Source organism: Strongylocentrotus purpuratus, unplaced genomic scaffold, assembly GCF_000002235.5.
Source record: "Strongylocentrotus purpuratus isolate Spur 01 unplaced genomic scaffold, Spur_5.0 spur5_scaffold_15, whole genome shotgun sequence".
In the NCBI taxonomy this organism is placed as follows: Eukaryota; Metazoa; Echinodermata; class Echinoidea; order Camarodonta; family Strongylocentrotidae; genus Strongylocentrotus; species Strongylocentrotus purpuratus.
Window position 1 is genome coordinate 13922916 of NW_022145600.1, and position 27564 is coordinate 13950479.

The window sequence follows — 27564 nt, forward strand, 5'->3', positions numbered from 1 at the left end:
TGATGATGTCGTCTGCTACAGCCTAAACAGGCAGTGCAGGGTATGTTTGTTATTGTGTTATTTGATTTATTTTTCTCCAAATTAGTTAATATTTATTCCTTTAAAAAATATGTTGAAAATAAATATTATATTTTTTTTTTAATTTATTCATAAAAATTTACAAAGATAGAGTAAAGATAAAAACAATTATTTAAATTGATGAACGAGACAAACTATTGCACAAGATGGCGACTTACTCAAAGAAAAAACGTGTTGACTTGGAGGAAAAGGAGTCCGATTCCAGTGATGATAACGACGAAATGGAAAATGATGACATTGGAGATGATAAAGATGAAGATTGTGATTCTTCTGATGAAGAAATAAATGAGGTAAATTTGATTTGAGGGTGATTTGTATGAAAGGCACTGAGCTGAGAGTGAGAGTCACTATTATTGTGATTGGTCCCACAAGCGTATATTTATGTATAGTTTTCTTGCCCATCCGGCTGGCACTGAAATTCATTCATAGACATAGACTAGTCATACTCATATCATAGAGGCACTCATACACAGCCTGACAGTAAACTCATACAAAGAAGGATCATACCTCTTGTTTCACTAAACCAGTACTCAGTAGGCCTAGGGGCGCTGGCCCGAGAACGAGGATCGTCTTCGTAAATGCGGACAGATGCGTCCTCCAAAATGATCGTCTTCATCTTCGCGGAGGATTCTTATTTCTGATCCTTGCGGTGGCGATGCGAAAAACGGATTCTGTGATGATTTTCTTGATGCATTTCACATTGACTTTGCATTTGTACTTTGTACAGAGGCTAGACTTTCACGTTATGAGCGATAAATCCTCTTGAACTTGAAGACGGACAAATCGTAAAAGTAGACAGCGAAATTGGGGGTATTTTATTCCACGGAATCCATTTCCAGCGCCCGACAATGAATGGTCAAGATAGACAATCACATATTTCTTTTAGAAGAGAATTACTTATATGAATTAAGAATTTGATTTAATTCCCATCTTCCTCCAAACAGCCATTTTTTAAATACATTTTTTTAATACAATCATACACTGGAGACTGTTCTGTTTTACTCCCCCCCCCCCCCCCCTCTCTCTCTCTCTCTCTCTCTCTCTTCCTCTTTCCCTACTTCCCCTCCCACATTTTTCTCTGTATTTTGGAACATTGTTTTCTCTCCCATTTTTTCCCTTTTCTGAACACAGGAAGTTCAGATAGAATTTGAAGCGTTTCCTCCCCAAGATAATGACTTTCATGGCATCAAGCGACTGTTGCAGCACGTAAGAATGGATCATTCTTTATTCCATTTCAATTCCATTTCTCGTCTTAAGAACTGCTGTGAATTTCCATAATTACCTTTAATTTTGTTCAAAGTTAGAAGGGAATTACATATATGCATTAAGAATTTGATTTAATGCCCATCTTCCTCCAAATAGCCATTTTTTTAATACATCTGGAAAGTTTTGATGAATGAGTAGCTTCTTAGTCTACCAACAAAACCAAAAACAAATCCTAACAGGTGAAGGAAATTGAAACCCAACAAACTTAAGCTTATAATTGATATTTTGGCTGTCTTTTAAACTTGAGTGTTGATATAGGGTAAGATCATTGAAGCGTATGCAGCAGAAATATCATTGAAAGAGGCTGTATTTAATTATTATTTTTCATTTTTTCTGTTTTCTGTTTTACAGCTTTTTTCAAAGACCAAAGTGAATACCAGTCAACTTACCGATCTGATACTATCCCAGAATCATGTTGGTTGTGTATTAAAGGTAATGTCGCTCTTCAAACATATCTTTAATACTAATACAGTGTATGTGGCTCGCTCAGCTATAAAACAAGTTTGGAAAGTGTTAATCTGACTTTATGAATGACTTTCTATAAGATATTAGTTGTACTTTGTGTTTGTAATCTGTGTCATTCCTCTCCCTCATGATGTGTAGAGTTAAAAAGGCCTTCCTTATTTTCTCACTTTACCATATTTCTCTTAAACTTGCCTACATGAAAATGACATATTAAAGCCAAATATGGAAACATTCATTTTTTTTTGTTTTGTTAGTATGATTGCTATGATTAGACAAATATTTATAAAAAGTTCATCTTGTGAATGTGTATGTGCATGACGGAGGGATGCATATTGAGAAAGCCATTGCTATGACCATCATCTTTACTCATTTTGTTTCTTTACAGCAAAGTGATGCTCAACTTGCAGAAGAGAGTGACTCTGATGATAATGATGATGATGATGTGTTTGGATTTACTACAGTACTGAACATCATTGAGAAGAAGGTAAATGAAACTTCAGTCAAACCTGCTTTAGTGACCACCTGTCTACAAAGACCACATTTTTTTGTTTCCCTTGAAAATGGTTCTCATTGAAAGAGGTACTTAAGGAACCTGTCTACAAAGACCATGTTTTGTGTTTCACTTGGGCGGTCGCTATAGACAGGTTTGACTGTATTAATTTCATGCTGAAGAATCATGCAATATATTGAATATATTGTCTATTGAGAGACAGAAGGCGTCAACTCTATAATCAAGTATACAGATTAATGTCCTTCTGGCGCCAAACAGACAATATAATCTTCCAGTTTCTGTGCTATTCTTTTAAAGTAAACTGGCATCAGTAGAGCACTTATGATGAGGTGGGGTTTCAGACCAAATTTCCTACAACTAAGCAAGAAAGTCATCAATTAATTGACAAGGCTTGAAAATTCAAAAGTTTACAATAGTATTTGAATAAGGGAAGGGATTGATCACGACCACCCACAATCCCCCCCCCCCCCCAAACACATCCAAGCGATGCATCTTTTAGTACTAAGTCTTTCACATCAATCTCCCCAGAACACTGAATGCATCCAAGAAATCCACAAGCTTATAGTGGATAAATGTTCAGCCTGCAACTCAGTCGAACAGGTCGATGAACTGTCCAGGATTCTTGGGGACGAGTCACACAATGTTGGTCTTCTGCTGTGCGAGCGCTTTGTTAACATACCTCATCAGCTCGCTCCTCCTCTCCACAGTAGCCTCCAGTAAGTATCATCTCATAAATTTAATCAGATCATTGTTTCAAGAGTACTTGTTTGATTTAACGGATTTGTAAAGGACCGATCACAAAACAATATTTTGTTCTTTATTTTCCTTTTGGGGGGCGTGGGGGGGGGGGGGGTCCATATACAGCTTTTGTTTAGTTCTGTAAAAAGAAGTTGCAAGTTCAGGTACTCTCTAAATAAAGTATAAGCGACTTGTTAGAACACTACTTGACACGCCTGTAATTGCACTCACATTGACAGGACCCATAGGCAGAAAATCATTAAAAAACATTACATATGAAAGAAAAATCAATTAATTAAAACGTGATGAGTCATCAAGAAAAAATAAATCAGTATTGATTGGGGGGGGGGGGTATTTTCCAATTAGTGGTACAACCATGTGTGATGTCAAAGAAGAAAAAATAAATACAGGAGGAAAAAAGTCGGGAAGATGATGAATGCAGAAGATGAAGAAACATGAATAAATGGAGTGATGGGAATAAGAGGAGAAAACTAAAAATTAGGTGAATTAATGGCTTTTTTCATTCATCAAGCTATTTCCCCATTCTTTTTGGCTATTTTTCATTCATTGCGGGTATTTTCCTTCTCGAATTACTTAAAGATGTATGCCCACAATTATACCACTTTCTCACAACGACACAAAGATTCTAAGTTGTAGTTATTGAAGTTGGACTTAAAGCTTATCAACACTAGTGTGGCTAGGAGGGATTTGACCACACAATGAGGTCACTGACAGGTGGCTATCTCATCAACTCAGCTCTCAAATAACATAAGAAATAGAGGATCATAGGGGACCAACAGGCACCGATTAGGGAAGTTTTCTATATAGAGGGAGCAAGTAGCTACAAGTAGGACAGTGGGGCTTTAACAGTTATGGAAAGCATCTTTGAAAATATTGTGTAAAAGTTATTTTAAAAGGCATAAAATGTTTGTTCAAATCATTCATATTTTCTGTCATCAAGAAGATAGCATGTTCCGGATGTGGAATTTATGAAAAGTCTAAAATACTTGAATTTTTGCTTAAGAATATAATTTATTTTAAGGCTACAAATGGCACTCCATAATTTTTAAGTCCAACTTTGAGTTTAAGTTCGACTTAGGATCTTTGTGAAACACCCCCCAGGAGTGTAAATTTGGACAGACATGGCGCATTCCCAATGTTCACTACTATTAGTATTATTATTATTCTATCTTTCAGGAGTGACATCAGAAGAGCAGGAGCTAAAAACCCTCATCTTAAGTTTGACTACTATCTCCTAATGAGCAGAGCCTATCAGCAGCCCAAACCCCCATCCAAGAAGAAAAAGACTCCAGACATCGATAGCATAGACTGGATTTTCACCAATGCTGAAGACGAAATCTTTCTCAAGGTGAGACGATGTAATAGCCTTCTAAGAAATTTTATAATGAAATCCCACAAAGAAAATACAGAACTAAATAATATATGTTTTGCATGCTAGGGTGAAATATCAATGCAAATGGTTAAGAATATTAAGAAATACTAATACAATTAATAAACATTGAAATATTTGCTGATCTGTATCACAACTAGATTCTACAAGACAAATTTAGAATGTGGTTCCCTTTCCCCTCATTCACTGTCTATCAAACTTCCAAATTCATGAGCCCTTTATGAATTTCATAAAGAAAATAAGACTTTTGAGGCCAAAAGAGGTACATTATTCGAATCGGTGGTTACAAACTGCACAAATAGGCACAAATAGTCTACAAAATAAAAGATAAAACTATTTAGCAAAAAGATGTGCATCAAAGTTTAATTATTCAGCTAAGGTTTTGCAGGGTCTATGTAGTACAGTAGTTGTACAAAAGAATTGATGTCCCTCTGTTCATATTGATAATTCTCTATCAATGATCTGTGTATTGACTACAGGAGTCTGTTCTAAACCTGCACTACCCCAGCCAAATGGACCAGGCCGGAGCAGTGGGTGGGAAGTGGTCGGAAGACGACGCAGAGATGAAAACATTCCGTGTTGTCATGGTTGTACCTGCAAGCAAAATGAACAATATCCTCACAGAGATACAAGAGGTGTTTGCTGTGTGATGCGACTGATAGAAAGACAATCAACAGATTATAGACAGATCACTCTTTTTCTTAGAAAATGCTTTGAAGAAATTCCTTGGATGCTACACCGTTGTCGCCGTCTTGGAAGGCTTGGAAGGTTGACACCTCTTTCTCTTCACACTTCGAAGCACTTCCTTTGACAAGAAAAGGAGATATTACAGCATTCAACCGACAAAAACATTTCCTTTATCTTGCTTTGAAATTCCTGAAGTTAAAAAAATGCTCATGTAGATTAATTTACCAAGAGGATAGATAAAGAGAGATTACATGGATAGACTATCAATATTGAATGTGTTAGATATCATATTTTTAAACAAGTCAGCAAGCTATTGTCCATTGATACGTCTCCATCCATCTACAGGGCCAATTGCTGCGTGCCCAATTGTTGCTTATTTCCTTTCTATCATGATGTCCTGATTATAATAAAGATTGACAATTCGATTGTTTACTCTAATAGATGACTTAATATCAGGAATGGAGACATTTCCTCCCTTTCTTTCATTTAGTTTAGAGCCTATCTGCACTCCTCGATCTACTTTCACCCTCTATATAGCCTAATATATATTTGCCTAAGCAGAACCTGTTGATCCTCCATGATCCCCCTTTTCTTATATTAATTGATGAGATAGCCACCTGTCAGTGACCACAGCAGGAAGGTCTAATCCCTTCTGGCCAAACTAGTGCAGACAGGCTTTAAGATATAGGGGTAGATTAGGTTAGGTTTAGGTATAGCAATTGTTTGGTTCAGGGTTGAAGTTAAGAATTAATTTACTGTATGATATGGAGCAGTTGCCATGGGAGCAGGTACTAGAACCTCTTCTTTGGACTTAGGTGTCATATTATACGAACAGCCCCCCAGTATTATACAAACTGATTTATTCAACATCCATTAATTTTTAAAGATTTTGCAGAAGTTGGAGATATAATACTTTTTATTTCACCAGTATGCAAATGGGTTCTGTAGCTTATTGCTAATTTATAGCTTAAACTTTAAAGACTCAGTACACATGCTAACAAAATTAATTATTTCCAGCCGTTGGGAATCGTGTCTCACTTTTTATCAGCTTTAAAAGTTAGTTTTATGGCTTTTGAGAGGTCATCAAGCAGTGCAAAGAAGAGAGAAAAATATGTACCCAAATTTTAAATATGCATTGTTGACTTTTTATATCATGAAGTTTAATCATGTCCCATCTCTACATGTTTACCATAGATAACAGCAATTAGCATGTCTGAATATAAAGCAGAGTTTTTCCACATCAATTCCTGTTTCATTTTCATTATTTGTGTGCTTTGAGTTTGTTTCCTCTGATTCTCTTGTAGCCATATTCTTTTAGTAAATTTTAACCATTTATAAGAAAATGATAAATAGCTTCACCCTTACTTAAAATACAAATTTTTATTCAATGTGCATATTATGTGCTTCGTTTCTCTCTAAATTTAATAATTTCTACCTATTTGTACGATATCACTTAATTTCTGATGTAAACAAAGACACACAATCATGAACGGACAAAAATGTTGTTTCCAGGTGTTTATTTTGTTTTCTACTAATTTTCACACGAAGCATAATAATGCCACAAGATTCTTAGACAGCATGTACATTGTAAACGTAAAAAGGAAATAAACATAGAAAACATAAAAAGCAACAAAGAAATGCTCCTAAAGCATGAACTATGTACATATCCATACATACATTAGTTGTACAATACCTCCTCATGCTACATAATTATGTCAAAATGACAACGGACATCAACCTAAATGTAATTGTGGAAATTGATATGAACATCAAGTACATTTCTATTTTTATCTTGCAGTTAGCATGTTGATATGCACTGTATGTTGCAACATTTACTGTGTAATAATCATTTGAATTATGAATATAAAATACAGATATTAAAACAATCACTCTGAAAATAAGGTGTTTTCATTTTATGATTCTTTCAGATCTATCATGTAAAGAAGAAATATAAATCAAGAGCAAACATTTTGTGGACAAATTACATGAATCACATGTATTGTACATTTCCATTTAAAGCCGTGAGAAAACCAGTGCCCATTTCTACATACACTGCAACAGACACATCTTTCTATTAACAGTATTGTGACTAGCGACAACAGACAAAACCCAGGATGATTTCATCAAACTGAACTGTTATTTGGTACAGATACCTTCCTATTGATACAGCCTACTGTAAATCAAATAGAGGCCCTCTCATCTGAACACAATAACAGAACAATCTGCATGTTGCATTTAAAGGTTGTACAAGTAGTACAAATACTGGTTTGAGAATTCATTTGTACAAATTTTACTCTTATACATTCACTCATTTTCCACTTTGTAAAAAAATGTGGAATAGAAATGTGGTTCTCCACCTCTTTGGCCTCATGAACCCCCCCCCCCCCCCCCTCCCTCCCGACAAATATGACTGTACATAGAATTTCAATGGGATTTGATTAATTAATGAGTCCCATTCTCTAACCATCTACAAGCCGGTAAACAATCCTGAAACCCTACTTCAGATAGCATCTGTATGACACATAAATATAACTGAATTGTTGCTACCATGTCAACTACAGAAGAAGAAAAAATGTAATGCCATACAAAATGATTTCTATACCTTCAGGCATGATAAACATATGAGTTTTGAGTTTCAGTTCGAGTTTGAGTTTATTAACAACAAAAATAATAACAAGTAAAACATAATGTATCGTCCCAGTCGCGTCTCGTCCCAAGTCAAGTCGCGAACAAGAAATAAGCAACATTGTTCTTGACAAGTAATTTATTATCAACCATACACAGTATAAGCAATGGTTGAAATGTTGATTTTTAGTATTCAATACAAGATTTCCAGTTCAGATTATATATACATAGACATGGCACACATGTTCTGTTGCTAGAAGTTGCATACCACATGTAATGAGTGGGAGGGAGGTATAATTAGAATACACATGCGATGTCAATGCAAATGTCAGATGTATAATAATTCAACTTTGGTGGTGTACAGAAATACAATCACAAATGTAATCTCTTAATAGCTGATGGAAAAATTATATGTTGATCAATAGAGAGGTGATTAACATTTTTTACTATAAAATGAGGTTGTGTAATAGCCTTATACAAGTTTAAAGAGAAAGTTGGGACAGTATATTCAATACCTATACTGTATAGGTATTGAATATATTGTCAGAAGGGCAGCAACTCAGACAAATTACAAAAGTTTGAACACCCTCTTTCATTTCATTCATAGCAATTTGTTTTCAGGGGATTGTCAGGATAATTAGATGTAAATATTCCATGATAATTCATACAAATATATAAACAATGGAGAGTGTGTTATAGAGAAGCATGTATGTTGTTCTAAATATCACTTCCTTTACATTGTTTTTACTCATAATGGTGATTAAAAAGGAGTAGCTACCTTAAGCTGTTAAAGATGTTTATGCATGGGTATATAGTCGTTCGTGAAGTAGTCAACTTGGTGATCACAACATAACATTGAGCCAATGGGTATTACGCTCCTGTGCGTATATCCGTGTGCTGCCCTCTACATACCCAGGCATGAGCAACTTTAAAGCTAAGAGCAAGAGCCTCCAGCACACGCCAACAACATTGAAATTAGGGCTGCGACGTGTAGTCGAATGCTCGAGTACCCGCACGGTTGACAACTACTCGGGTACGATTTCTCTTACCTGAATATTCGGCCGCAAAAAAAAAAAAAAAAAAAAAAAAATCTGTCCAGGCCGACGCTTACCCGTGCCCGGGTGAGCGGCGGCCGCTGGCATGGTGCCGTCGGTAAAAATGTTTCCCAACTCAAGCACTGTCAAACTCACCACTCAGAAACTGGGACCAAATGTCTGGATTTCTGTTTGGACTTGAAGGAAAATGGATTATTCTGCCATCTTTGGTTTTTAAAACAGCATTGTTTACTGTTATTATTATTATTAAATCGGCGCCTTCAACTGCAACTCGAAGTAAAATTGCATGCGTTTTCGGCGACGGAACTGGGATACTGCTCCAAAGGTATGGTGGTGGCAACAAAAAAAAAAATCAAAAAAATTCAAAAAAATTCAAAAAAATTATAAAAAAACATGGCGTCCGAATATTTGAGTATTCGCTTGTAAGCCTGGGAGTGTACTCGGGTACCTCATTACACTGTTGTGCACAGCCTTAATTGAAATGCCTGTATGGTATCAAAACACAATTTTACATAGACATCGACATTACACATACTTTGTGCTACACTACTCGTGAGTCATTCACAGAAAATAAGTCTCTTGGATCTCCATGTAATTTACATCAGACTGAAACAGGTCACATGATCAGTCACGTGACCGATCACATGATCCAATCAGGTGACATTACTGTTTATCCTAGCATCCTTGTATCTTCATGGCGATTTTCTCCAATATCCTCTTGGCTTCGCACTGGGGGAAGTTGGGCATGTCATAGTATTGGGGAGCGAGACGCATCAACCTATATGTGAGGAAGAAATACAGAAAACACATTCAGATTTCACACAATACAGTTGGACTTTTCATAACAAATAGGTTATTACTTATTGGTCTTACTATGCAGATTCAACTGTGATTTAAATTGTCTATTGCGAAAATAGGTCAGTTTGAAAGTGATATTCATGACAAACTTTACTCCATCTTCTTCAAAACTTCAGTTTCTTGAAGATGAAACTTTTTTTATAAATAATACAACACTTGATGTTCATTTTTAATACAAGTTTCAAACTTTATAGATAAAATCTGAACAAAGTACATTTTCATCAGGCTGTGTACATGCATTTTGACTTTCAATTCAAGTCAATTTAAAAGTTGCTCCATTCATATTATACAAGATTTATGTTATTCACACTCATTTCATAAAAAGGGACGCCCTCAGAATCACATGTTGACTGAATATTTCAATCAAACCTGTCATACATTAAAGGAAGTCTTACGTATTGTCATACAGCACTTTAAATTTGCATGATTTACAGTCATTAATGGGTATAGAAATTAATTTTGGAATAATGTCAGCCAACAAAGAATCACTTACCAGTCTGCCTTGATATCTGTGACTGTTCGGACGTAGTTCTTAGTGGTCAGTACAAACTCATTGTAGAGAACCCATTCAGGCTTATGGTCAAGACAGGTGGATGGATGAAGCTGGACAACCTGGTTATCCTTGACCGTCAGATAGTGACCAGTCCTTTCCAAGTGAGCAACCTGCAATGAAGCACAAGGAACAAGAGACAAACGTTACTTTTTTATTCACATAAACATTCAACTCTTATACATATATGTGACCTGCAGAGTCAAAACTATTTAACTGTACATGGTGAAAAACGTTGATTGCTCTGAAAATGGATGCTAATATTTGCTTTTATCATAACATGTTATCTAAGCAAGTTGATGGTTTAAACCAACTGTTGTCACGTGGTGTCTAAAGAATAGATTATGATTTCCTTGGAGGGAAATTTCAAAGGAAACCCTAATGAGGTCATAACATCAATTATTTTTTTATTTTTCTACACAAGAAAGGCTTTTAATGACATGACTTGTTGGCTGATCAAGAGCAATTAGAGAAGTGCCAACTCACCCCAATCTGAACAAACATTAAAGACAAAACCAAAACAAGATTACAGGATATCCAAAGCCCGTTACCTGCATGAAGAATCCATTGACTAGAGCCTTGCGGATGTTCAGGTAGTAGTCCTTGCTGTTGAAGTTTGTGCTGGTCCTTTGTAGAGCGAAGCGGTCCATGATCCTAGCCAGCTGCTGCCGTACACTGTCCGCTGACTTCAGGGATCGGTACTGGATGAAGTTATCGTAGCACCACTGAGGGTCCTCATTGTCTAGGTGATGGCAATGGGAGATAAATGAGAAAATAGAAAGACCAATGTAAGTAAGTAAGGAATATGCAATATTGATTTTCTCGAAGTAATCTTGATTTGTGTACAGCGCTTTGAAACTTTATGTCACAAGCGCTATTTACATTTTTTGTATTGTTTTTATTTTATTAATAACAAAAAAAGATGGGAAAAGTGATTTTTGGATCTACAGATATTACAAAAAATTCAAAATGAACATCTTGGTCACCCTCCATTTACATGAGAATTTGATTTTTTAACTGACTTTTCACATACTTAAAACAGATGATATAAACAAAGTCTCTCCAGCAATCTATAAAGTGTATACTAAAATGTAATGCTTCATACTCTCTTAGAATTTTTGTTGTTGTTGGCCATGATGAATGTGAAATACGTATCTGTTTGCTTATTTTAAAATTAACACATTTTTAAAGGCTCATTTGGAGATATCTTAATGAAAAAACAAAAACCATGGGTTAGAACTTGATGAAATAAGCATAATGCACTTCACCTTTTGTTCTTATACTGCATAGCACAGTGATTACACATGGGAGATTTGTTGCTAGTTGCTTTTCTGTATTTAACCCCAGAAATATTGCATCAAGCCATTCATCCATATTCAAAATTAATGATATGATACTGGGCAGCGTCTCGCAAAACCGTCATAAGTACAAGTTCACCAACATCCCATTGAAATGTGTGTATTAAGTATAACACAAGTTTCAATGGGATGTCGGTGAACTTGTACTTACGACGGTTTCATGAAATGCTACCCAGATTTGAATGACTTACTCTGCTTGAAGGCATGGTAGACGTTGAGTAGCGTCAGGTGATCGCCGTCGATATGAGCGAACCTCATCTTAGCCTCGTCAGCGAGCTTCTTGGCCTCGTTCGGTCGCAGGAAGCACTGTGGGACTAAACAAAATTAGAAATCGGGGGCCGCCGGCCGATTCCCCACACTGTTTAGACTACTGCAGCAAAGCATCGCAACAGTAAGGGGGAGGGAGGGTGGGGATGGATTAAATAACACTTTATACAATCAACATATTCCCTTGTTTTTTGATAATGGTGATAATGAAGGGAAGAAGGAATTGCATTATTATTGTCATTGAATGCAGCTACAATCTTACACAATTCACACTCCTGTTTAGAATCAATTGAGAACTGATATCACTGCTATTCATTAATCTGTTGGATGAGATTTTATTCGAAATGACACATATTTCCCAGAGGCCCCAGCTAGAGCTATCTCATGCTTTGTATTCAACGGGATAAAAGTGTTAAGTTCATCCATAAACTATTTTCTATCTATATTACAAATTCAGCTAATATCAAACATTCAAAATCTGCTTGCGTTTGTATCATCGTTGTAAAAAAATTCAGCTCCCGTCATGCCAGCTATGTGCAATATTGAACATGTATCCTATATTTGACCAGTGATGACTAAGTCAGTCAGTCAATCAGTCAAAGTATGATTTATAACACATGGCATTTTGAGAAAATGAGTACCTGGAATAGTGACAATGATCTTTAAACCTGTCTAACAAAAGGAGAACAATACTGAACATACTGTACATGGCACCAGATAGACACACTCAGACCAGATAGACACACTCAGACCAGATGGACTCACTCAGACGGGACACTCGATGCATTACCTGATAACATAGCTGTGACAGAGAGGATCTCATTGGAGCAGCTGTAGTCAGTGCTGGCGATGACCATCTTGGCCAGCTGAGGATCGAGAGGGAACTCGGCCATCATTGACCCCAGGCGGGTAAGGTCACCACTGTCATCCAGGGCACCCAGGTAGTTGAGCAGTTCTAGGGCTCTCATCAAAGTCTCAGGGGCTGTCAGAGAGGGAAATAGGATCAAAATTTTTTAAAAAAACCTTATTAAAGATAAAGTCGAGTTCTGGTCATTCTGAAAGAAACGTTGTGGAATTGATCAGAAAAAGTTGCAAATCTAGCATATGAGTATTGGTGTGTAATGCAAGGTTCTGGAATCTTCAAAATTCTATGAAATTTGGCCCAGTCTTGGTAAAGTTACAAGCACTGTACACAGAAAGGTGTATATGGGACTACACAATGTTACATGCCATATTTAGAATATTAAGGCATTTGAAGAGCCATGCTTTTCAGGGAACATGTCTTATCTGATGTTCTTCCACACTTGCATAATACTATAACGCTCACAAATTATTTTTCACCTCTTTCCAGAACTCAACCTTCTCTTTAAGCAAACAAAAAAGAAACAAAACTGAAGATAAATCACTAATCTTACTAATCTAATAGTGTTTCATGATTATTTTCCAGTTTATACTTTTTGTACCTTTGCAACAACCTAATAACTATTAAAAGTGGCTTCAATTTGAATGAAGAATTAAGACAAGCATAGAATCACATTGACAGTAAAATTAGAAATGGAGCGAGATGGTGAGACAAAGGGAGACACACAAAAGACAGCAAGAGAGAGGAGACAGAGAGACATACAAACAGAAAAAGAGAGGATGAGATACAGATAGAAAATAGAAGGAAAGACAGACAGACAGAGGTGCACTCACCTGGAGGGTCCATAAAGTCAAAATGAACCAGATCATCGATACCCAGCTTCTTGAGCTGCAACACCACGGTACCCAGATTGGATCTCAGGATCTCTGGATATGTGTTGTCCTGCATCTCGCTATCATAGGCCTTCTCAGTGTAGAGGCGGAAACACTTGCCTGGACGCGTACGGCCAGCACGTCCAGCCCTCTGCTGGGCACTGGCTTTACTGATGGGCGACACCAGCAGAGACTCCACCCTGATACGAGGGTTGTACACCTACCAAAATATCAAATAACCATTAAATCAATCTTTCCTTTGCCACAGATATGAAATCAAATTTTAATAGTGTCCTTCACGATTAAACCCAAACGTGTAAATTTTGTAAAATCATCAATTATTATTAATTCTTTGATGTCATATTGTCATTAGTAACACACGTTTTCATGCAAATTGGACGTTTGTATCATTTGTGCAACCACTCTCTTAGATTTTACTTTTTCAAGCGGTTGGTGTAAGGTCGCCGCCAAAGATATGACCCTCATGGAGTTGGTTTCATGAAACGACAAGGTCTATTTATAAAAAAAGGAGGTCCAAAGTCATAATACAGTGAAACCTATCTATAAAGACCACCCAAGGGAGACAAGAAAAATGGTCTTTATAGGAAGGTGGTCTTTAAGTACAGGTTTCTTTAGTACATGTTTCAATGAGAAACTATTTTCAAGGGAAACAAAAAATGTGGTCTTTGTGGACAGGTGGTCTTTATATACAGGTGATCACTAAAGCAGGTCTGACTGTATCACCATTCCTACCTTTTGCTTTGCGAATCCAGGATCAATCACAAACACGACGCCATCGATGGTCAGCGATGTCTCAGCAATGTTGGTGGAGACCACCACCTTGCGACCGATGGCTCCGTTGGCCTTGTTGGGCGGGGCATGCTCAAAGATCCTCTGCTGCATGGCAGGGGGGAGGGTGGAGTAGAGAGGGATGGTCTTCAGGTCCCCTACCTCAGGACCCAGGTTGTCTACCTCTCGTTTGATACGTTTACACGCCTCTTCTATTTCCTGCAGATATGACAACAATGTTGATGTTTGAATATAACTTCCATTTTCATTCATTTTTTAGATGCAAATCAACTGCAGTATCAACCAAAACAAGCCCCCCCCCCCCCCATAAAAACTTGACTAAATGATATGCTAAGCTAAAAGTGATGCTATATTATATCCTATCCTGGTATCAATATTGAGTCCAGACTCTACCAAAATACACAACAGAAAGAATACTGCTAATTTCATAAGGAGGGGCGATAGCTCAGTCGGTAGAGCAGTGGTCTCGTAATCTGGTGACCCGGGTTCGAAACCAAGGCCATGCGCTGGTGCCTTTTGGTAGGCATTAATCCTCATTACCAGGTTTCTTGGGAGGACCTAAAGCCGTAGGCCGTCTGGTTGCTTACTAACAAGCATTTATGCTTTCTTGGCAGTCGGGTAAAATAACCACCATTATTACTACTACATGATAGGTTTTGGTGGTGAACTAAGTCACGACGCTCAACCCTACTATGCCATGGATATGAAAGTGCTACAATATTTCTTACCTCCTGACCAGTCAAGAAGAGAAGGACATCTCCCTCCACCTCCTCACACATATGAATCTGAACGACGGTACGTATAGCTGCCTCCAGGTAGTCTCTCTCTGGCTCTGGGGTGTAGAAGATCTCTACAGGATGGGTACGTCCAGGGACAGTCATCAGAGGGGCATTGTCAAAATAATGCTGAAAGAGATAACACAAGATTTCAAAACATAACCAGAAGGGCATTAACTCTGTGTTAATGTATATATAAGTTAATTCCCTTCTGGCTCCAAACAGAGGATATGACGAGGCAGGCAAAAGAATATAGTTGTTTGCATGATGTTGCATATTATGCTCACTTTAGATTACATGTAAAACCAGTCTCCACAAAGCAGTGGCCTCTCATTTTTGCATAGCTGTTTCATCAAGCACAATACCCTTTCCTTTCCTTAATTTCAAATAACCTCAAGGCTTCTCTTCATATTTCAAAAATGAAAGACAACTAGAAATGTAACAATCCTGGTAAGAGGGGGATGGAGGGGGGGGGGGGGATGGACAGCCATTCCTCATCACAGGAAGTACACGTAACAGAAAGGTTTTGTAATATATTTGACTGGGTACCTGGAATTTTCCGGCATCAAGGGTAGCACTCATGACGACGAGTTTGAGATCTGATCTCTGTTTCTCCACCTCTTTAAGCAGACCCATCAGGATGTCTGTAGCTACGGTACGTTCATGGGCCTCATCGAGCAGGATCACCCCATACCTCTCCAACAAGGGATCAGTCATACCTTCCCTCAGCAACATACCGTCAGTCATGTATCTGTAAGGCAACATTGTTTACAGACATTGTTATTTCTGGCGATAAAACTGTACCCTTTGTAATTTTCTCAGCAATCAGAATTTTACATTTATGAGGCAAATGTACAAATATGTACATCTGATCTTCCAAAAGCATAATCATGCAATCAACTACATAACAAACTAACATCATTTCTAAGAAGCTATGTTAATTTTGTTTAGGATTTAAAAATGAGTTTCAAGTGGTTTTCTAAAATATTTCACAATATTTAAACTATCACAGTAGCCTTTTAGTTAAGTATTCAAGGAATAATGGTTCAAACTTTTTTCCTTACTAAATGTGCATGCCTGAAAGGTAGGCGGACATGCCATGAAATATTTTCAAACAAAAATTGTCAACAGTAGATTTGCTCAATAAGACAATTACCTTTCCTTTTTTATCTCCTTCTACTTAAAAAAGAATGGCAGAATTTGATTGTTTGAAAACAATGTTATCAACAATTTCATTTTTGTTTTAAATATGAAGAAAAACAAACTTACTTGACCAGCGTCTTGTTCGATGTGCAGTCTTCAAACCTGATGCTGTATCCGACCTCTTGACCCAGGACGACATCGACCTCATCTGCTACACGCTGGGCTACACTCATAGCAGCCACTCTCCTCGGCTGGGTGCAAGCAACAATCTTCATAGAATTCACAGGGAACTTCTTCCTCACATACTCCATGCACCATTGAGGGATCTGTCAACCAAATCATGATAAAAAAAAAGTTGAGGAGATATAGAGTGGTGAAGTGTGACGTCATCAAAAATCTATTTTTAGAATTTTTTTCTTCTTCTCAATTCCCTTCGAAGAGCTTACCATTACAAAACACAAACAGAACAAAGAAACTAGTTTGATCTTACCTAAAGATACCTGAAATATCTACCAAAAGCCAATTGATGATACTTGCTTGCTCTCTCACCACAAAGACATGCATAATCTGATTTTGTCTGCAAATAATGAAGTTCACAATATATTTAAGTGGTTTTGTTGCAACAAACTTTTGTTAAATGCTAGTAAGACTCAATATGTTGTTTTTAGATCAAGGGGCAAAAGAATCCCAGATAATATTGACCCTCTGACAATAGGTGGTCATCTGATCAACCGGAGTCAAAATGTAAGGTTTCTTGGAGTTACAGTTGATGATCATTTAACTTGGAAAGATCACCTCAGCAATGTTTGTACCAAGGTCTCGAGGAGTGTTGGTGTGATTTTTAAGTTACGCTTTTTTTTACCAGAGCAAACTTTAGTAACTCTTTATAATGCTATCATTATGCCTCACTTAACTTATTGTAATGTTGCATGGGGAAATACGTATAGGAGCCATATAAACAAGTTAATAGTCCTTCAGAAGAAAGCTATCAGGCTCATTACAAATTCAAATTACAGAAGTCCAAGTAATCCTTTATTTGTGCAACTTCAGATGTTGCCTCTTGATGAATTAGTCTCCATGAATTGTTTGATATTCATGTACAAATCTCAATCTGCTCAAAATAATTCATTTTTAAAAGATGCGTTTATTGTTAATTCGACTGTCCATTCGTACAACACACGTCAGAGAAATCTTATCCATCAGCCGTTTGCGAGAACACAAACTGCTTCGAACTCTTTTGTAATTAATTGTATCAAAGAATGGAATAAGTTGCCACAAAACATCAGATCCAGTCCAACACTACCTATGTTTAAACATACTTGTCGAGAATATCTTTTTGAGAGATTACAAAATATGTTAAAGTAAATCCTGGAAAGCCATGTGTGTATGTGTGTATGTGGGTGTGTCTGTGTGTGTGTGCGTGGGTGTGTATGTGTATGTGTGTTATCTTTTTTTCTGTTCCCATATTTACTCATTAGTTATCATTGTAAATATATGTTTTTGTCATCGGTTATTCTAAATACTGTTATTTTGTTTTTGTTTATGTACCTTTTAAGGGGCCCCTTATCACAAGCTCTGCTTCTCCGGGGTCCCAAACCTATCATGTTTTTTATTTCTTTTGTGTCAATTGATTGTAAAATGTTGTGTTTGATTGGTTTGAATAAACTTGAACTTGAACTTGAACTTAAAGGCCCACTGCACTACATGTAGCTACTTGCGCCCTCTCTATATTAAACAATGCCTAATCGGTGACCATTGGTCCCCCATGATCCTCTTTTTCTTATGTTAAATTAGAGCTGAATTGATGAGATAACCACCTGTCTAGTGACCTTGCAGGGCGGTCTAATCCCTCCTGTAAACTAGTACTGATAAGCTTTAAAGAGAAGGTTGAGTTCTGGGAAGAGGTGAAAAATAATTTGTGAGCATCACTCATTCCTATTATGCAAGTGTGGAAGAACATCAGTTAAGACATGTTCCCTGAAAAGCATGGCTCTTCAAATGCCTTCATATTCTAAATATGCATGTAACATCGTAAAAATCGGGGGGGGGGGGGGGGGGGCGGCTTTTTATGCCACATGTTCGTGTAGTGCCATATACATCTTTCTGTGCAAGTGTTTGTAACTTTACCAAGACTTGGCCAAATTTCTGATCATTTTGATGATTCCAGAACCTTGCAATACACACAAATTCTTATATGCTAGATGATCAACCTATTCTGGTCGGTTCCACACCGTTTCTTTCACAATGCAATCGCATGACCAGAACTCAACTTCATCTTTAAATGTTCCCTGCCAAGCTGATATACACATTATTAGCTTGGTTTGAAAGAGCTGAAATCTTACCAATGGCAATCTACTCTGTGTAGCTTGGATAAATTTACAGTATTATTATGACTCCTGGGCCCCTATTTCACAGTTTGTGTTTTAAGCTAGTGAAATCTTTGCTTCTGATTGATTATCAGCAGATCTGTCACTGATTTTTGTCACTTGTCATTAAAAAAAGGCATTGTGAAACGGGTCCCAGGTCATACTCCTTCCATGTTCTAATTTTACATGATTGAATTTTTGTCTGTGGACCACTTTGACACTTTACAATACTGAACCATACATAAACACAAAACTTATTTTGATAATGCACAGAAATTCTTGCACATAAATGACATGCTTTTCTACACTATATCTTACTTGTGTTGTTTTACCAGACCCAGTCTCTCCTACAAGCACAATAATCTTCTGTTCTTCTAGCATTTGCATAAACTTGTCTTTGTACTCCCATACTGGCAGTGTTTTCCTCTTGGCTAGAATGGTGAAGTATCTTTGTGAGTAAGGTGTGAGGCTCAAGGGGTTGATGGCCACGGTAGAGGTTGGGATGGACATGGGGGCACTCGTGACCCCCGCAGACTCCCATCGCGTTTTATCTCTGTCACGATCTCTTCTGTCACGATCCCGGTCCCCTCTATCGTCATCTCTGTCCCTCTTTTCTCTGTCTCGATCCCTGTCTCTGGTAAAGGAACAAGCAAGACATTTACTGACCAGTCTGTTTCAATTTGATTTTAACCGAGCACAGACAGGACATCATATCAATGGCACGCATACAGTGACCTACAGGTGTATCCCCACAAAATGAATATTGAGTTAGTAATATGATTTTCCTTTTTTATCTTATTCCTACATATTTATTGACTCCTGTCATCTTTTAAAATTTTCTCCTGTGCAAGCTTTTTTCTGTTTCTCTTTCCATCTATAACTCTATATTTTTGTCCATCTTACCCATCCCATTAGCCCAGTATGTTTCTTTTTCTCCAAATTTCATCTTTTCTCAATGTCTCCTATTCTAATATGAATATTCTTAATTTCATCTCTTGTTTTAATTTAATTTTTTCATTTACTTGCTTTTTTGTCTGTGCCCAATTTCCTATTTTTAACAATAGAGCTCCCGGCCCTCTTTTCTTTCTTCCTTTCCCCATTTATAAACTCTTTTAATATGCCTTGCTCTTCTCTTTATCACATGCCAAATGACGGGACAATAATGCCATTATGCCACTTATTTCACTTTTTGTTGTGGCCTCTCCTCTTTCTAATTCTATCTTTCCAACCGGAAGTTCTTTTTCTAGTTCTGCTCTTTTCTCTTTTGTTTTTCTCCTAATCTCTCAGTGTCTCTCTCTCACTCTCTGAGTCTCTCTCTCTCTCTCTCTGTCTCTCTTTCCAAAATAGACATTTGCCATATTTCCTCCTTTTTCAATCTTTCCTCTGTTCCTAGCGCCCTAGATCTAACTTAGATCTAGAGTAAAGGAGCCCGTTTTCAGCCACTTAAGACAAAATCCTATTTTTAGGACTCTTTACTTCCTATTTATTATCATTTCTTGTTCAAATCATGAAGCAAATATTATTATTATTTAAACAAAAAAAGAATCCCAGAAAAAAATCACGAATTGCCATGACAATATTAATTTCAATTTTCACTGTTTTGGAGCCAGTTATCGGCCGAGCGTTTCAGTTTACGGCCGCATGTACAAAGTCAATAGGAAGCGCTCGCGCGCCCCGTGCGTTTCCGCGCTGATGTACAGCACAAGCGGGCGGAGCAGGTATCCCACGCCGGAGCTCCCTGGTGCTCGCCTGGCCGAAGACAGGCACAGCGGTGATCGGAAGTTGGAATCTGAATTAGACAGAGATATCGTGTGTGCGTCGCGGTGTGCGGCTGCATTGATTTAATACATGCGATGAGATACTTTTGAGCTTGCGACTAGCACAAAATCGGGCTCTAAATCTGAAAAATACTTGAAATAAAGCTCATTTTATGGTACCCATATTTCTTACAGACACGCGTAAGATACTCGATTTTTCAGATTTGGGTAGCGGGACCGGCGATTACATCGCTAAAATGTGATATTTTAGGATATATTTTCCATTGCAAATGTGGTTCTTCAGTGACACTGGCATGGTATGGTATGTGTGGGATATGTGTTATGCTATTATGCGATGTATTTTAGAGTGATTTTACCTTGCATCCAACCAATCGGCCGAAGACAGGCACAGCGGTGATCGGAAGTTGGAATCTGAATTAGACAGAGATATCGTATGTGCGTCGCGGTGTGCGGCTGCATTGATTTAATACATGCGATGAGATACTTTTGAGCTTGCGACTAGCACAAAATCGGGCTCTAAATCTGAAAAATACTTGAAATAAAGCTCATTTTATGGTACCCATATTTCTTACAGACACGCGTAAGATACTCGATTTTTCAGATTTGGGTAGCGGGACCGGCGATTACATCGCTAAAATGTGATATTTTAGGATATATTTTCCATTGCAAATGTGGTTCTTCAGTGACACTGGCATGGTATGGTATGTGTGGGATATGTGTTATGCTATTATGCGATGTATTTTAGAGTGATTTTACCTTGCATCCAACCAATCGGCCGAAAACTGGAGCTGGCCGATTACTAGACCGAAAGCTTCAGTCTCTATACCGTCGGTTGTTCCACTGAGACTACGTCTGGCTCCACTAGACCTCCGGTTACCGGAGGTCTAGTGGAGCCAGACGTAGTCTCAGTGGAACAACCGACGATTATAGAGACTGAAGCTTTCGGTCTAGCCGATTACCGGCTCCTTTACTCTAGATCTAGGCTTTCATTTCCCTGTCCATCTTATCATTTTGCAATTTTCAATAACAAACTTGGAGATGAAAAAGTGTTTCAACACTAGGCAAATTCATGCAAAAAAATATATTAAAAAAATTGACTTGAAAACACATCAGACAATTAGTCTGAACCGAGTCAGGAGCAAATTTGAAGAAATTATATTTTTAAATGTTGTAAAACCAAAGATATAAGAAGAAAACTGACCAAGTATCTGTACTAAAAATCGTACATGTAAAATTGGTCGTATACATTCGACAGCTGAAAATGACGCGCACGGTTGCATTACGTGCGTTCTCGAATCCAAAATCATACTTTACACACACACTCTCGCCATACCGCGAATGGTCCTTCGTGGGGAGCTAGCCGGCTGAGAGTTTGCAGCGATACCAACGCAGCTTCGGAGCTCCGCAGAGCGCCATTTTAGCTGGACTCGGAAGGGTTCGCGTGGGAAGGCAGCGGCCTAGCTTTTTGCCCAAACAACGCTAGATCGGCTGCTGGCAAAATGAAAATAACTAAGATCGAGAACATCGTCGGCTTCTTAACTTTTCAGTGAGATAATTCTGAATTCTAATTGAGACTATATAATCAATTTAATCGACAAAGAAACCTCGGTAGAACTCTTATAACTATACAAAAGCTTGTTTATTTCTTCATTTGACATTTTGTTTTCGACCATTTTTTCGTGCGCGAGTCAATGCAAACTATGTATTACCAAACTTTCAACACGCAAGGAACGGGGAACACTCGCGGACCTCGTATCAAATTCGTTGCAAAAAAAAAATTCAAGTGTGATTTTGAAGCAGTGTAGAATATTGGCGCTGCAATGCGCAGAAATATACTTGAAAGAAACTTAATAAATCATACCTGAATTTTCAGAAAATCGTATTTGTATTAGTGTACCTAGATGTGACTTGTTTATAACTCAGATTTTATGAAGATTTGTCGGGAAAAAATGTCAATTTTTTCTGTTTGGTGGTCATTTCTAGGCTAATATTTAAAAAGTTACTTCAGTAATGGGCCCGATGTTTCTCTTATCACACTCGCATGTTATTTCTACATAGATTAAACATAGGATGGTTAAGGGTAAGACCGGATAACATTTAAAAAACATAGGGTCTATATCCTTCCAACCTCCCATATCTCAGTTTTGGGCCGATTATTGCCGACCCACCGCAGCAAGGCCATTCAGATTGTCGTACGCGAGCGAAGCCCTCTAGTGCCCCATGAATGTGCCTATCAACACTCAACAGCCATGGCATGGCAGCATCATTCAAGGGTCGAATCTCAAATTCTCAATCCATCATCATTCTAGTCATCACTCATGCTGCATGCCACTGCCAGTGCCACTGCATTGGCCATTCACGTAGATCGAATGAATAACGTGCGTGAGATGAGGGGTACGGGTTACAATACAATAGTCAATGTAAAATAAATGCAGCAACACCACCGATCAGCAACACGTGAAATCAAGATAAAATAAGTATTTATACATTACAAAACGCAATCAATTAAATATTTCATCATTATCATTACCTATAGTCTGACTCTCCCTTCCTTTTACTGTATGAATCATCGATATCTAAACGTCTTTTTGACATTTTGCTCAGATTTCTCAGCAGCAGACCGGCCAAACGAGCAAGCGCTCCTGCTAAACAGTATACTAGCTATGAGTGGTTACTGCCTAAACTAAGCACGCGAACATATTGTAGTAGTACATGTGCAAGCAGTGAAGCGGCCGGAGCACGTATAACGTTGAGTAACAAAGCTATATTGTAACGAATAAAACTGGTATATAAACAACAGCATCTGGCCTCTTTTTTCTGGGACTTATGCGTCGTCTATTGGAATTTTTGAGCCTCAATAATACCTATTACGGTCTTTGAATTTTTAAAGTGAGTCGTACATAATTTTAAGTAAAATGGGAATCATATTTTACCCCAGGTCGAAATTCCATTAGGATCCGATCCTATTGGACCATCAGAAACCATTAGAGCTATTGGTGTCTAATGGTTTCAATAGGGAAAGTGAAATGATGGACCCACAGAAACCATTAGAAAATATCTATTGGACCAACACAAACCCACAGAAAGAAATGCTGATGGACCAACAGAAAGCTTCTATTGGACCAGCATCCACCCATGTCTTCTATGGGTTTCTGTTGGTCCATTAGATATTTTCCTCTATGATGGGTTTCTGTTGGTCCATTAGATATTTTCTATATGGGTTCCTGTTGGTCCATTAGAGATTTTTCTATGGGTTTCTAATGGTCCCATATTCGGAATGCCCTATTGAAACCAATAGTCCAATGGTTTATTGGTAAATCCAGGCGCGTACGCAGGGGGGGGGGTTTGGAGGGTTAAACCCCCCCCCTTTGGAAATTTTTTGTGTGTAAACCCCCCTTTTTTTTTTTAATTATTAAAAAAAAAAAAAAAAAAAAAAAATTATTCCCATGGCCGACCTAAAAAGGTGACCTTACCCCCCCCCCCAAGCAAAATGTCAAATTTCCAAATTTCGAGACCAAAAAAAAAAAAAAAGTGTCCTCTTACCCCCCCCCCCCCCCCCCCCCCCCCCCCCCCCCCCCCCCCCGCTTATTCAGCGGTCGGCTGAGTCGTTGCGATTTTTTTGGGACCAAAAAAAAAAAAAATGTGTCCTCTTACTGAGTCGTTGCGAAATTTTCGGACCGATTTATAAATGTTAAAACCCCCCCCCTTGAAAAAATCCTGCGTACGCGCCTGGGTAAATCAATAATGATAAATCAAAATCGATTTTAGCAACTGCCCACCAAAAAAAGTATATTATAAACTCAATTGCAGTAACTTCGTCATATAGATCACTTGAAGTGAGTTTAAGAATATCCTTTATTTTAACTGAAGGCTTGTACTATTCCTATATAATAAACATACATGGATTATTTCTTGGTTAGTAATCATTATAATCAATATATCTATTGCTAAAACGTGAATGAAATTGTAACATGATTAAACAAATAATCTATTGGTCATTAGTTGCCGAAATAAGATAGAATTCACAAAATTGATGTACATTGTCATAAGTTGCTGAACAAATTATGATAAATGTAATTTTCTGTGAACACGTATAAAGTAATCATGAATATGCATGAGATAGATTTAGCTGTTGGTTTCTATTGGTTTCTATTGGACCTATTGGTTTATATTGGTCTCATTGGTTTTCTGTTTTCTATTGGTCCTATCGGTCCTATTGGTCTTATCGGTTCTATTGGTTTCTATTGGTCTTATTGGTTTATATTGGTCCTATTGGTTTCTATTGGTCATATTGGTCCTATTGGTTTCTATTGGTCTTATTGGTTTCTATTGGTCCTATTTGTTTCTATTGGTCCTATTGGTTTCTATTTCTATTGGTTTCTATGGGTGCTATTAGTTTTTATTGGTTTCTGATGGTTTGAATGGTTTCTATTGGATTCAATTCTATGGGTCCAACAGAAACCGATAGACTCCAACATAAACCATTAGAGACCAATAGAATTTTTCTAATGGTCTCTATTGGTCTCTATGGGATTTTCGACCTGGGACTGCTCATAGTCTCATGGTAACGACGGCAATTTCAAAACTACATGCATGCAGTCAGTCTCATATTTATGAGGGGCTGCCTTAATATATTTTGATTTCGGATTTTTCCTAAAGTCTAAAATGTCCACATCATCAAATTTTGTGAAACTTGATCAGTTTGGAAACCTATAAGATGTGACAGCTAAGCGATCAAGTCGATCATTCTCTGACTTTCAAAAGCATGCATAGTCGATTTATTGGCAACGTTGCTCTCGGATTTCATTTCATTTCTTTATTATGTCCATAGAGGACTTTTGTTCATATTTACATTTACAATTCACAGTACTATTTCACAGGAACAAGTTTGAAAATCATAATTATGTGTCTGAATGTTGTTCAACCGTCGTCCGATGCTGATATACTTCAGTTTTACTTTCCGATTTTCTTCGGCTTAATCTACTTTCAATCTTCTTCTTCTACTAATTCTTCTTCTTCTCATTTTCACTTCTTCTTCTTCTTCTTCTTCTTCTTCTTTTTCTTCTTCTTCTTCTTCTTCTTCTTCTTCTTCTTCTTCCTCTTCTTCTTCTTCTTCTTCTCATAGCCTCTTCTTCGGATCTATAGCTTCTCTCCGCTTCTCTCTCTTCTGTGACCCTCCCTTTTCTTAAGTAATCTGAAGTATTTTAACTTAATTATTCCTCAATATGGCCTAACAGTAGGGGATACAACAACAAATTTCAGACATAATTAAGATATAAAATATCAAGAAAAAGGAGAGTATGCTTTCACATAATAGAGGCAAACGTAAATGTTCGAGTCCGTTGACACTTGATACAGGAAATCTTCGCATGCCATGCGTACTACGAAAATAATTCAGAGTACATTGTCCTTACACAAATGGTCTTTGGCTATCATGGCTGACGCGAATATCAATGCGAATATTTATATCGTAGGAAGGCAATGTAAATTCGCTCGCGGCCCGCGTGCGAAATCTTTTTTAATCGTAGGATATGCAAGGTCGATGGATAATGCCTTTATGCAACGAATCTATCAATCTCGTAATTACTCTTGCTCTGATCTATAACCTCATGTTAGTAGTGCAAATATTATTTAATACTTACATTTGGGGGTTTAGGATTTACAGATAAATGGTTGAGATTGGGCTTCCGAGCAACAAAAAGACGATATGAGGCGCTACACGATTGGTCTTCTCAGACGCTTAGTTTACATTTTAATCTTAATTCACTTGCATCCTACATACATTTTAACAACTCGATATTATTCGTACTATCGTAGGATCCTTGGGAAACTGATGTTTTTGTGATTTTCGTAACTAAAAAATGAAACATAGACTCGGTTGAATACTTGAACTAGCTAGGATCGGATGCATATGAAGCTCTATTATATTAGAGCTTATGTCAATGACAGTCTCAATAAATATTAATCGGTAGTTTCCGGACAAATCAAATTTTAACATTTAATTAGATTCAATTCAATTCGTTAATTTATTCATTTCCATTTTCAATAAAAACGATGCAAAGATATATACAATGATAAGCATTTGCAATACTGAGAAAATGAAAATAGGGAACTACAAAATAAGGCCAAATGTCCTAGGTAATTGCGGGGGGCCGGGGGGCCGGGGGGGGGGGGCATAGTTCCCCGAACCAGGCGCGTAGCCACGGGGGGGCACGGGGGGGCACGTGCCCCCCTAAAATTTCCAGGATCGGTTGAAATTTTGTAGACCTCTTTTTTTGACCTCGATCGATTACATGTATGTGCCCCCCCAAACATCAAACTCTGGCTACGCGCCTGCCCCGAACAGTAGTTATAGGTATTACAACGTTTTGGTATTGGGTCAAATGAACATATTGGAAGCATATCCTACAATATTCAGTGATCGTTGTCGCGGTTTAAATTGAGTCTGAAGTTATGAAATTGTAAATAATAAACTCTTTATGTTGTAGTAGCTCCTTCTCAAGGCCAAGATATTAATTAAGCTATAAAACAATGTTTATTGACTAAAACCGACCGAATAGCTATTCCCGTTAGAAAATTATATATCACAACTACATATTGTGAGATTTTCATGGTCGTAGCTACCATTGAACAGCCGTAGGCGCTATTTGAAATTTATTAAAATTTACCGGGAGCACCGGTAAATTTTTATATTCAATTTTTCTCGAAATTAGAAGTGTTTTAGGGGCTAAATTTTCTAGCGCTTATAATACATCCACAGGGGCATCCAAATATTTCAAAATTGTAAAGAATCACTATTCACCCAATTTTCAAAATTTTCCAAAACTTTGTATTACCTTTAAGAGATTTACATATATAAACAAAACTAAAAAAGAAACATACTTGACAAAACATGACAGGGACATCTTTCATAATGGCAGGTAATATAAATGGAAATAATCATTAAAAAATCATAAGCTTGAAAACAGCAGTGCTGTATAATATGGTACAAGAAATGAAGAATCACTGATATTTTATATCATATGTTGCTTCAATTTTCTTTTAAATAATATTAAAGACTTGTAACATACTTTATAAATTACAAAACT

At 37.5% G+C, this 27564-nt stretch overlaps 2 protein-coding genes across 2 annotated transcripts; one reads left to right on the forward strand and one right to left on the reverse strand.

Moving 5' to 3' along the window:
- Window positions 1-211: 211 nt before the first annotated feature.
- On the forward strand, window positions 212-5797 carry LOC115924043 (BRCA2 and CDKN1A-interacting protein-like). The gene is made up of 7 exons (XM_030985634.1): window positions 212-368; window positions 1210-1284; window positions 1696-1776; window positions 2195-2293; window positions 2849-3036; window positions 4256-4427; window positions 4949-5797. The coding sequence occupies exons 1-7, from the start codon at window positions 225-227 to the stop codon at window positions 5117-5119; spliced, it is 930 nt and encodes a 309-aa protein (XP_030841494.1). The 5' UTR covers window positions 212-224; the 3' UTR covers window positions 5120-5797.
- Window positions 5798-9240: 3443 nt separating this feature from the next.
- LOC105439037 (putative pre-mRNA-splicing factor ATP-dependent RNA helicase PRP1) lies at window positions 9241-23148 on the reverse strand. The gene is made up of 12 exons (XM_030985635.1): window positions 23007-23148; window positions 19017-19332; window positions 16459-16658; window positions 15739-15940; window positions 15142-15318; window positions 14357-14611; window positions 13565-13823; window positions 12660-12851; window positions 11794-11916; window positions 10796-10986; window positions 10188-10357; window positions 9241-9614 (listed from the first exon to the last, which is right to left on the reverse strand). The coding sequence occupies exons 1-12, from the start codon at window positions 23069-23071 to the stop codon at window positions 9512-9514; spliced, it is 2253 nt and encodes a 750-aa protein (XP_030841495.1). The 5' UTR covers window positions 23072-23148; the 3' UTR covers window positions 9241-9511.
- Window positions 23149-27564: the final 4416 nt, after the last annotated feature.

Coding starts and splice junctions, on each gene's coding strand:
- LOC115924043 (XM_030985634.1), top strand. CDS start 225: ATGGCGACTTACTCAAAGAAAAAACGTGTTGACTTGGAGGAAAAGGAG. Junction 1,777..2,194: donor ATGTTGGTTGTGTATTAAAG/GTAATGTCGCTC, acceptor GTTTCTTTACAG/CAAAGTGATGCTCAACTTGC. Junction 2,294..2,848: donor TGAACATCATTGAGAAGAAG/GTAAATGAAACT, acceptor CAATCTCCCCAG/AACACTGAATGCATCCAAGA.
- LOC105439037 (XM_030985635.1), bottom strand. CDS start 23,071: ATGTCAAAAAGACGTTTAGATATCGATGATTCATACAGTAAAAGGAAG. Junction 15,319..15,738: donor TTGATGCCGGAAAATTCCAG/GTACCCAGTCAA, acceptor TATCTCTTTCAG/CATTATTTTGACAATGCCCC. Junction 10,987..11,793: donor CTACCATGCCTTCAAGCAGA/GTAAGTCATTCA, acceptor GCCATCACCTAG/ACAATGAGGACCCTCAGTGG.